The sequence below is a fragment of the Rhopalosiphum maidis genome, chromosome 1, assembly GCF_003676215.2.
Source record: "Rhopalosiphum maidis isolate BTI-1 chromosome 1, ASM367621v3, whole genome shotgun sequence".
Lineage (NCBI taxonomy): Eukaryota > Metazoa > Arthropoda > Insecta > Hemiptera > Aphididae > Rhopalosiphum > Rhopalosiphum maidis.
In genome coordinates, this window is record NC_040877.1 from 71,044,213 (window position 1) to 71,059,671 (window position 15,459).

The 15,459-nt window shown below is 28.1% G+C and overlaps 1 protein-coding gene across 5 annotated transcripts in view; it reads right to left on the reverse strand.

The window, feature by feature from the left end:
- The window catches only part of LOC113552644 (putative uncharacterized protein DDB_G0291608), a 95,776-nt gene that overhangs the window by 14,143 nt on the left and 66,174 nt on the right, over positions 1–15,459 (reverse strand). For all 5 annotated transcript variants that reach the window (XM_026955494.1, XM_026955500.1, XM_026955504.1 and 2 more), the window contains 3 exons: positions 1,549–1,727; positions 1,267–1,460; positions 78–917 (listed from right to left, as the gene is read on the reverse strand). In XM_026955494.1, coding sequence (XP_026811295.1) covers positions 78–917; positions 1,267–1,460; positions 1,549–1,727 — 1,213 coding nt within the window. The remainder of the gene's footprint in view (positions 1–77; positions 918–1,266; positions 1,461–1,548; positions 1,728–15,459) is intronic.

The window sequence follows — 15,459 nt, forward strand, 5'->3', positions numbered from 1 at the left end:
TCGAAAGTATTTTATTAAAAAATATTATTAAATTATTGCATGCAGTATAAAAATAAACATTAAACATGCTACTGTACCTTTGAGAAGCATGATTGGACGACGAAAGTGGTTTCGTGTGATATACTTGAGCGTTAATAGGTCTGCTGGAACTCTGCATTTGTAAATTCTGTCCCAGGTTTGTCAGAACTTGGCCGGCCAAAACTGACTTTTTATTTTGGGCCGTTCCATTAAGTTTTTGATCGGCTCCATAACAGTTGGTGTTATTATTGACTAGGTCTCTATTAATATCCTCGGGCATCTCTTCGTGTTGACCAAACCACTGTTGGTGCTGGTTCTGTTGCTGTTGCTGCTGCTGCTGCTGTTGGTTTTGTTGCTGCTGTTGGTTTTGTTGCTGCTGTTGGTTCAGTTGTTGTTGTTGTTGGTTATGTTGTTGCTGATGATGATGATGATGTTGTTGCTGATGTTGATGGTGTTGGATTGCCGATTGGTTTCCGCTGTAGTTGGCCAATGGTGAGAATTTGGTATTGTAGGGTAATGTCTGGTATTTAGGGTCAAACTTGCTGCCGCCAAAATATGCAAGGTCACCTGGGTTACCGTTTGCTTGTTGTTCAATTTTGTAGTTATTATTTGACGGTTGGTACTGTTGTTGATATGGGTCCATTATCGGTTTCTGGACCAAAGGCTGCTGAGACAGTGATTTTTGCTCAGGCCTGCCGGACCGTCCACCATATGACTGTGGGTCGCCATTGACCGTTCCATGGCTAAGGATGTTATCCTCAGACTTGCGTAACATTGAATTTTTGCTCATGGCGTCCGGTATGTGGTTAAACGGCTCGATGGCTGCAACGTTACCGCCACCGCCATTCATTTTGCCATCACACAACGGCATCATTTGTTTACCCGGGCCGCCCAGAGACCTTTAATAAAAATAAAATGTACATTTTAGTATAATGGTTGTTTGACAAATTTTATGCATAAATGTTTTGAAATCGAAAAATAATAACGATTGTATATAAGACAAATAATGTAGTAACTTATATTATAATCACATTATTCAGAGAGACGCACTTAAAAAGAAGTTTGGCAGATTGCTTATCACCATAATTTAACAGTATCGTGAATTGTACCGCAAAAATATGTAATATTAATTTTTATAAAAAGTAATATATACTTGTATTTTGGAAACTAAAATTTAATTAAAAGCCTATTGGGCGAGATATTATGGAAATCGTTTTGTAAATTATCGTGCTCAAAATAGATACATGCCTATTATTATGGCCTGGTTTGTTAGCCTGGATTTGATTGGCAAGCTGTTGGTTGAGCAATCTCTTTCTGTGTAACCTAGCTTGTAGTTCCGATATTCGCCGATCAATAGATGCCATTTCCTCTTGTCTTTTGGAAAGAACTTCACGTTGTTGTACCAACCTAGCAGTTTGTTGTTCACCCAATTTGTTCCGGTACTTTAAAATTAAAAAAAAAAGCATTAAATGTGTATTAGTGTTATTATAAAGCTATATATAAAATTTATGAATAATAATCACGACTCACTAATAGCTCAGCTCGTAGTTTGTCAAGTTCTATGGAGGCCGGAGACGTAGGCTGTGCATGGCCTCGTCCTTTATGGACGTCTTCTAGTTGCCTAGTTAGTTCATCCACTTTAGCCACGGCCATAGTTAGTTCTTTTTCTTTTTCATTAAACAAGGCACGGATCGATTCCAGGTCAGAAGCTAGAACAACAAAGTTAAATGTTTAAATGAGTGTTTTATTTGTAGTATTAAATATTATGAAACTCAATTACGTTTTGGGCCCCGGAGCAAAAAAAGAAATAATCACATACTAGGTTTTAACCGGGAAATCTACCTTTGGGCTAATCTCAAAATGTCACAATTTTTCAAAACCACTATCCAGCCAAAAAAAAAAAAATAATAATAACAATAACTTTATTCTAACCTCTAATGGTTTTTTGGATGTTAAATTCTAAAAAAAAAAATGTTTTCAATACCTATGGGACTATTAAAAATAGTTTACAATGTACACTTGAAAAAGCGTAACATGTACCTATATACTCAATTTTATTGTCGGGTTTCATGATAAACTGTAAGAAATGAGTATTAATTATTATTTGTCAGGATACTATAAATACAGCATTATTTCTAATTAACATTGCAATTAATTTGATTATCCCTTTGGTTAATGATAAAACTGCCTCACCAAAAATATTATAAATAAATGAACATCATATAAATTTTGCATATAAACTTAATTCAATGTAACAAGTATAAATAACCTCCAACAATATAACCAACCATTAATACTTTAGAATTTTTCATTTTAAATTATTTTTTTTTATTCTTCTCTATATAAAGGATAATATAAAAGAATTAATTCTTATAATTATTTCATTGCGAAATATATATTAAATATATTAAATTTACATCAATTTGGTAATTTTAAAATTATATTAAAATTGTTTGGCGGGGATATGAAATTAATTGTACTTAACACTTTCTTGTAGGAAACTGAATAATTAAGTAGTAATGGACGGAATAGATTATATTGACAATGTTACCTTATGATAAGTGTAAGAGTGTATAGTAAACGTGATAACGAAAATTAATGAGTCGTGTAATAACTGAGTGCAAAGGAAACAACAATATTAATGCTTTACATGTATTCCATATTAGGTACTTAGATGTGTTACAAACAAAATAATGATTTTGTTTTTTTTTTTTTTTCATAAAGACTGTCAAAAACATGAAATATGAAAACCAATGAATTTCTCACTTCACTAAAAATCATAAATAACTAATAAGACATTTTTATTTAGTATTAATTTAAAGCACGATATGAATCAAGTATTTTATATAAAAATGCATTTAAATATAAGTAAATTTTATTAAAAACTAATAAAACCATTTGTATTTTAATGAACTACAACAGTGAAAACAAATTCTAACAACTCGCTAACTCCAAATTAATTGACATCCTTTCAAAAATAATATTTACATCACATAAACGGCATTTAAAATTGATGCAGTTTATGTACATAAAAAAAAAAATATAATATAATATACATAATATACACAAACAACGTATATTGATGTACACATTGAGGATATAAGAAAATTATAAAAAAAATGCACAATAAAACAAGTATTATGCTATGAATAATATTATATGTGTATATATATACCATTGAAATACGAACACATTGTTCTGATAATCGTCAACTATACGTGTAAAAAAGTGTAATTAATATGTAATTATCGTGTTAAATGACAAAAAAAAACAAGTTCTAAGCATTATGTGTTTCATCGTTGAGTATGTTTTTTTTCCTTGACGAAATCAACAATTGGAGTACTTTGTCCTCCAAGTTCGTTGTACTTTTAAACGGGTTGAATGGCATTTATTCCATCTCAAAGCGCGCCGTTATACGATCAATGTGTTAAAGTATATACAATATGATATATGCGATAAAATTACATACGTTTGATTGTAAACTAGGAATTTCTATATATATATATATACCTAAGAATATTAGTACACTACGTGTAAGCATAATTATATAATTTAACCTCACCTCCATATACACGCCATAGGTGACATGTGACACGTGACTTTTAATCTACCATTGTGAATATTTAAATCACAATAATTAATATGACATATATTTGATTGTACACCAAATGGATGATGTAGATATTATTGTTTTTGGACAAACGGAATATGTAAGTGTGCAATCTTGCTGCAGTACTGCCGTTAAACTAATTAAATAATCGTTGGAAATGTTGCTGTGAACAACTGCAGTTGTAATTACTTACAAAATTACAAAATGCCACGATAAACTTTCAAAAACCAACGACCATACATTACGCAAATAAGTTCACATGCTTTTTGCGAAATACAAAAAGGGAAAATGAAAAATAAAAATACCACTGTGATGTGACATTATAAGATACGGATGTTCGACAAAATAATAAAATATACGAGCGGACCGCACAAAATTTAATTAAGCATTTACATTTGTATTGAGATCTATAGGATAATAACGGCAATAAATTTCAGATTGTAAGCACCTAAATTGTACAGCATATAGATAGGTATCGCTTAACGACGGAGGTCGTGTCGTCAACGTAAATAACACCACCGCCGTCTGAATGATGCGCGTGGCACCAAAATTCCAAACCGTTTCCAGTGATTATTAGCGTGACGCTATTTTGAACATATATTTTGTGTATAGACCACTATAACTAAACATTGTAAAACAGTTGTGAATATGTTTAGTACATAAAAAAGGTTCCTATTATGTTTTAGTGTTAAACTGTTAAACATAGCCACGGTGAGTCGTTAAATACGAAATTATTGGAATAAATAATTCATTATGTAACCACATTATATACGTATATACGTATGTCGAGTCTACCGCATGTTTTCTCGTTTACCGACTGAAGCCACCGCGAAAACCCGGATATGTCACGGGGTAATATAATATATTTTATTTCCTAGTTTCTACCTATTATATTTAATTATATCGAAAAAAAAATGGAAATAAAATTATAATCGAGTGAATGACTATAAATCATAAAAGCCTGGAGTCGATGTAATTATTGTCATATCATGTATGACAACAAACCGTATATGATCAAGTATGCACCTGAGGTTGCAATGTAAAAAGCGGTTATGAAAACGACAGACTAATTAAAATCTGATAGATAAACGAGCGGTCGGCTTAGGAGGCAGTAGGACGTTTGAGAACTTCGACGGGGTAGGTTGACGAATGTGCGTCACATGCATTCATCCGTCAACGTGTCACGACGTAGTTGCATACATCACATAGGGTAATCTACATCAGATATAACATATAATATTATATTATTATGTGAGAAAACGTGGTGGACCGCTCTGCATATGACAGAGTGCGTATAGAGGCAAATTTCACGTGTTTACACACAAACCGTCCTCAAGATTACAAGTGGCATTTGTGTTTTTAAAATGGGTATGCATTCTTTTTTTTAAAGTTTTGGTCGTAAGTCCAACGATTATGTTAGAATATGTTTTTACTAGAAAAATTATTTGCATAGCGTTGAAGTCGGCGTTTAGAGTAGACAAGGGAGATAAGAAGAAAGAGATTATACACACACATATATATATATATATTCTGGTCCGTATAATTCACACGCCACGCAATAGGGATTTAAACGTTTTATAATTGCACAAAAGTCTCTTTTTTGGAGTAACGCGCGTATATATAGTGTAATAGTTTCGCGAATCGGAATTACTCACGCCGCTTGCGCCCGCAGCCATTTTAAACGGAAGATTATTCGTTCGGCCATTAAGCTGGACGAAGAATAAAGAATAGGATGGGAGACATTAAAACAAAAATAAAAAACGGCGTTCCGCCATTGAACACGCGCGTTCGTATATGAATATATATATGTATATAATATATAAATATAGTTTTTTAGAAGAGAAAAAAGTTTTTAATATAAATTGTTGCTCATCCACACGGGCGCCGCCAACCACCACCGTGATCGTCGCACCATTTTTGCCCCCTCTCTATCACACACATACACACAAAAACACACACACACGCAAAAACACACACACTCAATTCACGTCTCTCTTCCGAACACTTCTTCGCGGCCTCGTGACGTTGACAAATCACTACCATCGCTAGCGGCTAAATTTAAAATAATTGTTCTGCCGCTGTATGCGCCGACTAGCCCCCCTGCCCCCCCACTCACACAATATGTGTACGTACGACGGATCTGTTTTTCCGAATGTAACTACGTATAGTTATACTATGATATACGTGTGTGTGAGCGAGTCAAGGCCGGTTAAACGAACAATAAATAATAACAATGATGACGATAATATTTCGTCTGCGGTGGTTGAGTTAGATTCGATGGATCTAACTGAACCACCGCAGGTTATCATATTATATACCTATAGCACACGGATGTTGTTTATTTTACAGAGGATTGTAGATGTGCTGAAGGATTCTGGAATAGGGTCGTATCACGAATGAATACAGAACGCTCTGGTATCAGCCACGGATATTATAATAATATATATCGTAATGAAATTTTCAATACAATTTGTTATCACTATCTAATAATATTATAATATCTAGGACGATAATATTATGAGGATTTTACAAATTAACTTTTATTTTACTTCAAGTTTTCTAATTATTGTATCATATCACATACATTTTTACCTTCCACTTCGAACAACAGGTTGCAACAGGTTCATACCGATACTCGTAATTTTAAGCTAAAATTTGTATCAAAAGTCTGACGGAAAATCCATCTACAAAATAATTCCAGTCGAAAAGATTTTTAATTTAAAAATAATAATTTATCAATTGGCCACGCATGATATTATACAACTAGATAACATGTTTTATGGATCCAAGTTTTTAAAATATTTTTGAAAAACAAGAAGTCCATAAATTCATCAAAATATCAGAATTATTCTGTTGGCAGATTTTTATGCGCAGTTTGCATAAATTATTTTCGATTAATAATATATAGCGTCATTAAACCAATTTATATTAACCGTGACTTAAGTAAGTATGCAGCAAATTGGTCTCGGACCAAATTGTCACGAGTAATTAAAAATTACTAAACGGGAAATTACCCAGCGCTTTTATATTATCGTCGGCAAATAAGGCGATTACTAAGATTTTTTTTTATTATTATTGTCCTCTGTCCTTGGTTGTTATTATAATATTGAATAAGAAACAAAACAATTAAATCGTAGTTTTTAAATGAAATTAACATAAAAATAAACTGCGTATATACTTAGCGAACTGACTCTAAATCTAAAACCAATGTAAGTACCTCACAATAGGTAATTCATTACCAGTAAATGCAAATATGTCTTCTCGTGTTTATTTTAAATGTGTAGCCTTCGTTACGCCTGTCTTCATATGATATCACTTAAGTACATGAAATATCATTAGACAATATCATACAATTCAAAAAAAAGTTTACCAAATTGATTATGTAATATTATATAAAATACCACATTTTTTATAGTACACGAAAATGTATATACCTTAACCCATGGGTCACCAAATAACGGATCGTGGATAAAGAATAAATAACACATATTACGACAAAATTAAATATGTTATTATTGTAAATTATTATTTTTGTTAAATATTATTGGTTTTTAAATAATGTAAATATGTAATTAGAATTTTTATGGCCCGCGAAAAATTTTCAGATTCCTAACGTGACACTTCAAAAATATTAATTGGTGACCCCTGCCTTAATGTATGTGATCATATTATGTAAAATATTTGTATATTTATTTGTTTAAGACGAATAATAAAACGTATATTAACGATAATTGCACGCATAAGACATTTATATACATCGAATTTAACCTTACAAAAGCGTATATAAGAATTAAAAATGAATACGTTCAAATTTACTTAATTGAATAAAAATAAAATAACATAACCTGTGCAGTCTTTACGAAGACTGTAACAAGAATAATTCATCACACTATCAGTTTATACCATCGAGTAAAAAAGATTAAAATATTTTCCGTAAAAACAATTATTCACGATTTTGTTTCAGATATGCTATGGACAACACGCTAGAGTAGGGGGAAGGATTAATAAATAGTGTATTGTATGTGAAACCATCATAAACGCGAAATACAACGAAATTATATTCTGCGGTAAAGTGGTACGTACACATACACAAATATATAAATATTAATATTTCTATAGTTGATAATTGATGTCATTAAACAAAATAATTCAATAATTCAAAAGAAACTGGTTTAAGTAAATTTCAAGCGATTAATTTTGTGTATCGTAGTAAAATTTTGTTGGGACCACGAAATTTGTCCATAAAATCTAATTTTTGGTAACCAAAGTGATTTCTACCAAAAATATATCAATGTTTCGACTTTCTAACAATTTTCAAACAGTAAATAATACTTATATGCATGTTACAAGAAACATGTACACAAATAAATTCGGGCGTCCGAAATGCTTTATAACTGTTAAAAAAAAAAAAACACGAAAATCTCTGTACACTAATGGAACACAAAAAATATAATAATAATAATAATGTTCAGAGAGCCGCAAAATATCACAGTTTTGTACGTTTGTACGCGACGTTTCCATTTGTGAAATTCAATTTTTTGCTCAATTCCTTTCTATTACCCGGTATAGTGTATATTATATCCTACAATATATTATTGTACGTTTATCAAGTATACAGAACATTCCTCATATCTACACACATTCATTCATATAAAAATAATAATATACGAATACGAGTAGTGTATTAAGTTAGGTATAATGTATAATACGTATAAGAATACTTTTTCACACGCACGCGTATAATACGATATAATCATACCTAATATTATATATTTTTCAGACTATATACTATATTTCTGGTGAAAAATTCGTGATGAATATGCTGCTCTTGTAGCTAAAAAAAAAAAGCCATTACCCATATTCGAGTATACCTACGTTTGCAACCGACGGCGGCAGTAGTCGTGGTGTTGACCGAGATATTCGAATGCCGATAATTCTCATTGGTGAGTATAAGTAAAAAAGATGAAAAAATAAATTGACATAGTTAACAATATAAACGAATAATTACTGTGCATAATATTATGTTTAATTATCAAATCAATACTTCGTGTTATAGGCTACATTATATTTATGATATACGCATATTATTAAATATATAATATGTGAGTGCGTGTGCGTGCACCATACAATGTTATAGCTGAAAACGAAAATTAGTTACATACCATATTAAACTATATTGTGAGTTTTAACTGTTTAAGATGATAAAATCGTACACTTTTTAAGCCCAAATTAAATATTCAAAACAATTACAATACGGGTAAATTCGAAATAAAGAATAATTAATGTAAAAGTTAATAAATAGCTACTAACTACTTGCATAAAATTCATCTTGTATAATATTTATAAATTATATAAAAACAAATTTCCTGAATATATAAGATGGGTAACCAATAATTTGTGTTAGTAAGAAAACATGATAATTATAGTTTTAATTATAAATATATCTATATACATGAAATAATAATGTGTACTTATCACTTTTATATGTTTTTAGTTCTTGCCTGTGGGAATTAATCGACTAGTTATTTATATGCAACCTAATCTTCGTCTCCGCTAAGTCTAAAATCGGTTACCAAAAATTTTAGAAATTAGACACTCGTTTTAGAATGCATCGATATTCTACTAAATTGTTTATTAAAATAATTAATTTATAACCTAATAATTTATAATGTTAAATTGATTAATGTATACTATTATATCAACCAATTAATATAGAATTGGATTTAAATATATCTTCCCTTGGTATAATTATTTATAAGTCAAAGGCTAAAAATTTAGAATGTAATTAATATAATTTATTTTGCAAAATATAACAATGTAACTAGTAATTTTCATCAGAATTTTTTTTAGATAATTTATCGTATTTACGTATTTTTGTAATTCTTTGTAATTTAATATCATGTACATAAAGAATTTTCAATGGATATCATTGCCTGTTAATTTAATCAGTATTTTAGTATCGAAGAATGTAAATAATTCTTGATTCAACTAAAACAAATAATATGGTATATTGCAGAATAGTTCAATACTTAAGTTGAAAATTTCTCAGGATATTTCGATAATGGGATACACTACTTTAGATTTTAATTAAAGCGATGAATATATTGATTTTATGATAAGTTTTGTTTTATATATATAAATGATGGATTTATAGTAAGGTTTTTTGAATTGTATATGAATAAATTTATTATTTAAAAATATATAAGTTATTAAAAATTAATAAGCATGGTTTTTTGTAAAAGCTTAAATTCAAAATTTGAGAAAAATTTTTACAATAGCGAAAATTTGCAAATTATTTAATAGAATAAATTCAGCTTCATTTTAAGTGTGTAATTGAACTAAAATTGAACACATCTATTACAGTGACCTATTAATAATTTACTACATACGTTTATATAATACATTAGAGTAGTTTCTATTAATAAGATAAAACTATACTTAATTCAACGTAGTTATGTATATATTTTACTATATAATTAAAATTAACTTTATAGTTTCAAAAACGAAGAATCAGATATTTAGGCGAAATCGTAATGCACCATAATATAATATATGATAATAAGGTACCAAATTGATTTCACTTAGCTTATTTTTTTTTTTTTTATGATATAGATAGGTAAATCTTTTGTTGTATATTATGATATTAAATATTTATAATTTTTGATTTATTCTTTTGGCTGACTAGTTGGATTTATAATTATGTGTTTTTGGTTATTTGTATGTATAAAAAAACAATCATAAATTGAAACATTCATCTGTAAGATAAATTATCTTAAAATTAATATTTATGAGATTAAAGATGTTTTATAAAAGTTAAAAATACAAATATATTTAAAAATAACTTTTATTAGGTACCTTATATTTGACCAATATAATGAATCTATGGAAATAACTATAAATTTACGTTTGCAAAGATGAAATATTTTATGATTTATAATATCAAGAATAATTTGTGGATTTTATTGAAATGTGATGGATGTTGCTGTAATATACAGCCTTGAAATATTAGTTTTTTGTAATATTTTTTTTCTAGAGTCATTCTCAAGCATTATTCCACCATGCCATATGATAAATATATATGCATCTCATATACTTTAAAGTATACCTACATAGCAAAACAATATTTGAAAAAAGTTTTCAGTTCAGTTTTAATATATTCAGATTATTTGTTAGTAGTTTAAAAAAAAGTTTTTAAATATTATCCCAATATAATTGAGATTGCTTTTTTTTCATATCAAAATGTATTAAATGAAAATATTATTTTTTATTATTAATTGTCTCTATACGATTTAATATTTATAATAATTATGTTTTTCCAATATATTTATCAAAATATTTTATACATACGACATATTGGCCAGACATTATTTTTTTATTATATTCACATAATATAAATATTATTATCTAAATAATATGGAAATATTTTACATATGATAATTTAGTATAGTATGCATGAATCATTTTATATATGTATATATTTAAAATATAAAAATTCAAACTCAAACTCAGTGGAATAAATATATGCTTGTGCTGTAGCTCGACAATGATTAACTATTATAATTATTTGTGAAACATTGTTTAGATAGGAGGAATGATTAGATACGTTATGCGTATTGGATATACCTACTTTGGAAGATCAGAAATCGAGTCTACTTGATTAGATTTTAACCCAAGTGCATACTGATAAGATCTATTAATTTATGCCATTAGCGAAATAATTACCATTATTTAGATAATTCAAATCAGATTAGTCAGATTACCGTATTCTTTGTTTAGATGCAATTAAAAAAAAATGTACGACACGATTGAGTGCATAATTTGTCAGTGGATTAAATCATATTTTTTTTGCAGGAAAATTACTCACAATTTAGCGCGAAAATTGATACAGGTTACATTTATCACCATTACAATTAAAAGTTTTTCATTAGTTAAATATAAATGAATTTTAACTAATTATAAATTTAAATATTTTAAATGTTAATTAAATTTTAAAGCTTTATTCTAACTATCAATATGACGTCATATTGAATAAGAGTAGAGTTATTTTTTTAAGTTATTATTCAGAGGAATATTAAAAGAATAGACATATTTATTAGTTTTTGATAACACAAGATGTAAAGTATTTAAACAAATATATTAATTCAAGTTTAAAAATAGAACTCTTGATATTGTTTTATACAATAATTCTTCTTCCCCAGATGTGACTCTTAATAATGATCTTGTAGTCCATTGCTATTTTTAATAGGGGTTATTTTTGATCTAGATTAATAATTACCATTAACAACTAAATATGAACATTATTATTTCAAATATCACCAATTATTTTTATTTTTTTAAATAAATCTTATGTTCGGTTAATAGTCAATGAAATACATAATTGTATTCATTTACGATAAATATAATTAATAATTATATTCTGATTTATATTTTTCTATCGATGATTTTTCTTTCCCAGAAAAATATTTTTATTCTAATTTAATAAAAAATAGTTTTGTAAAAAGTTTGTTTAAAATTCTAATTATTAAACAAAAAACAATATTTATGCTATGTATTTTTAAAAAAAATTGTTACTAAATTTAAGATTTGAAATTTCTGTTCATGAACAGAATGTAAACTGTGTAGTAAAATTATTAAAAAATGTACTCACAGAATGATCAACTCTCACTCAATTTAAATTCTAGTCAACTTTGGATTTTTATAAAAAAAATATATGATCATCTTCTGGTATTTTTAATTATTTAACTTCAAACTTCGAAACAGCTAATGACGGTTATAGTAGTGTTGATTAATTCGCATCAAGTTATAATAAATTATCTATTATGATTGTCATTAATCATCGTTCAGTAGTTTAATAAAATTCTTTAATAATATTAATAAAAATAAAATCAATTTAAATGATGTATTGCATGAATTAAATAATTAAAATTATAATATATAAAATTGTCCTGATTACTTCTCGGCTCTCACCTATAGTCTTAACAGTTTTTAGTAGATTTATACTTTATCTACCAAGTACGCCTGTAGAAGATTTATTTTTTATCAACCTATTACTTTTATTTTTAATACTTTTTAAAAAAAGGTTCTTTACCCTCTACTTGGAAATTAATATTCATCAAACCTATTTTTTTAAAGGGAAATCATTCGCTTTAAATAATGATTTATAATAATACCATATCCATAATTTGGTCATTTCAATTATAAATATTTTCTAAAATACAAAAGTTAAGAATCTTACAAAGTCACTCTTTTTTATCAGTGGTCGTGATAATATCCTTGAATTCATATAATTATTCAAAAGATGATTATTTAAAAGATAGTCGCTTACAATATGTCTGAATAAAATACTTAATATTATCTTCGATATCACATTTATACTTAGCCAAATTAACTTCAAAATAAGTAAATAAAATTACCACAATAAAACCTAATTTGTATTCTGTATTTTTATATATAAAAAAAAAAAACATGTCATTCTCTTACCAGTAAAAATGTTGCTATATTTTGTTAATACACTTGAAAACATAAATTAATTTATATAATATCTATTTTTATTTATATCATTTTATACTTTATGTAACATTAGTTATATTGTATTTTCTTATTTATTTTTCTTATACATAGTAACAACATTAACATCTAAATTTTGCTTTCAAAACATTTACCATATGAGCATAACTTGAGTCCAATATTTTTTTTAAATTTTAATAATATTTTGTAGTTGATAATTGTTTGGGGCTTATTGTCCGTTATTAATAAATAAATAAATTTATTGACAGTTCTTTAATTAATTCATCAATCATTTTTAATTGCTTTATTGTATCATAACATTTAAATAAAATTGAATAGACCCGTAAATACAATATTTAATAAAAATACTTATTATTAATAAAATGGACCTGAACAAAACTAAATTTTATGGTATAAAATAAATTTTTCTTTTTCTCTTCAACCTGTACATCCAATACTTTTTCTCGATTAATTTATAAAATTGTCAATAAATATTGATGTTATTAATTACGATTATTTAGAGATAATACGAATACATATTACACCATGGGTATACAGTGTATTATCTCATACTCATTAGCGCGATCGTATTAATATGATATTGCGAATACAGAAATACGTTTCGTTTTTCCGTGAATATTATCGAAGTTATATTTATTATATGTGTAACTACGCATACAAATACGTGAATGTATTTTAAATGTATATATTGACTTTAAGCTTCATATATTTTCTAAGTATTATATAAAAATAAAATTTAAGAAAAAAACTGTATTTCATATTCTAAAAGTATCCAAGCTTGCTTACCTACTTATCTGTGGATATGTAGTGGTTATGATGGGAAGTGAAGGAAGGGGATCATGAATACAAAACTGTTTTGTATACGCATTATATAAAATTAATTTACCCCTTTGCATTCGCGAGACAGCAGACAAAATTTATTGACGCCGCACAAATGTGTACCCTTTGCTTGCTTTCGCGGAATTTGGTCATTTGAGGTTGGGAGGAGAGTGATGACGTTGTCACCCCAAAAACAGCACCTAGACGATGTATATTTTAACCAGACCGTACATGTTATTATTACATTATAGTTAATGTCGTATATATATATATATTGACAATTTGTGCGTTTCGCAATCGACAAACTATAATAATTAAATGATATTTTTGGTTTGCTTTTTAATTATTTTCTTTTTTTTATATATGACCCATACATTTGTTTATAATGGATACGTTATGTTTAAACTGTGTGAATTTAAGAAGTCCTTCGATTAATATTTAATAAATAAATATTTAAATACTTTTTTTTCATTATTTATTAGTCATCTATATAAGCTCCAGCGTCCGGTATGTTAGGTCAACAACGTCCATAATACTATTAAACATAGGTAGTTTATTTTAATTTATAAAAAGCGTATAATATTAATTTTGATTTATAAAGAGTTCATAACCATTTAAAGCACGTATTATGACGTTGACCTCCAAAAAACACGAAATCTTACTTAAATTAAAAAAATCCTTAATGACTTTTTTAAATTACAAATAAAAACTATTTAGTTTTAAGCTACACGTGAATTATCTTTTAGAGTCTCGTTCTGAACCTCTCCTATTTATAGAAAGTAATATAAAAATCCATTGGAAATGGAACGGATTTCGATTAACAGACCTAAATTTAGTTGCTACGCCGCCCCCGAACATGCAGCGTATTATCTCGTATACAATAATACGAATATATAGTATAATATATCTACAATTCCAAAACTGTAACATATATAATTTCCATACACCTACCTTTGATAAGCTACATTTATGTTTTTTTTTTTCAATAATATTATAATAACATAATAACACAGATAAGAACGTGGCATAATAGCCACCGACAAGCAATCAGTGGCGATAAAAATAGGATTTCGGTCGAGGTAACGAAAAATACAGTATACTTTGCTGCCCATCTACACGGAGATACGCCCAACTCACGTCATCACACACAATTATACATTGCGTATAATACATATCGGTATCGCCTACCCACAACCCTTACACCCTACCAAAAAATACCATTAATACGTAAAAAATAATGCCGTATACACAATGTATATAGTAACAACAACGACGATGACGAAAATCACCATAGGTACGCCACAACACGCGACTTATATTAAATGTCTCGTGTGCACGTACCATGGCACTGTGTGCGTGTTTTGAAGTTTGAACATTTGGAACACGAAGGTGGCGGTGGCGAATATCGAAAAACTCCAGGAGGTCGGTAGGTTATAACATGTATGCGATGATATACGATATATTTAAATAAATAATATAATGGG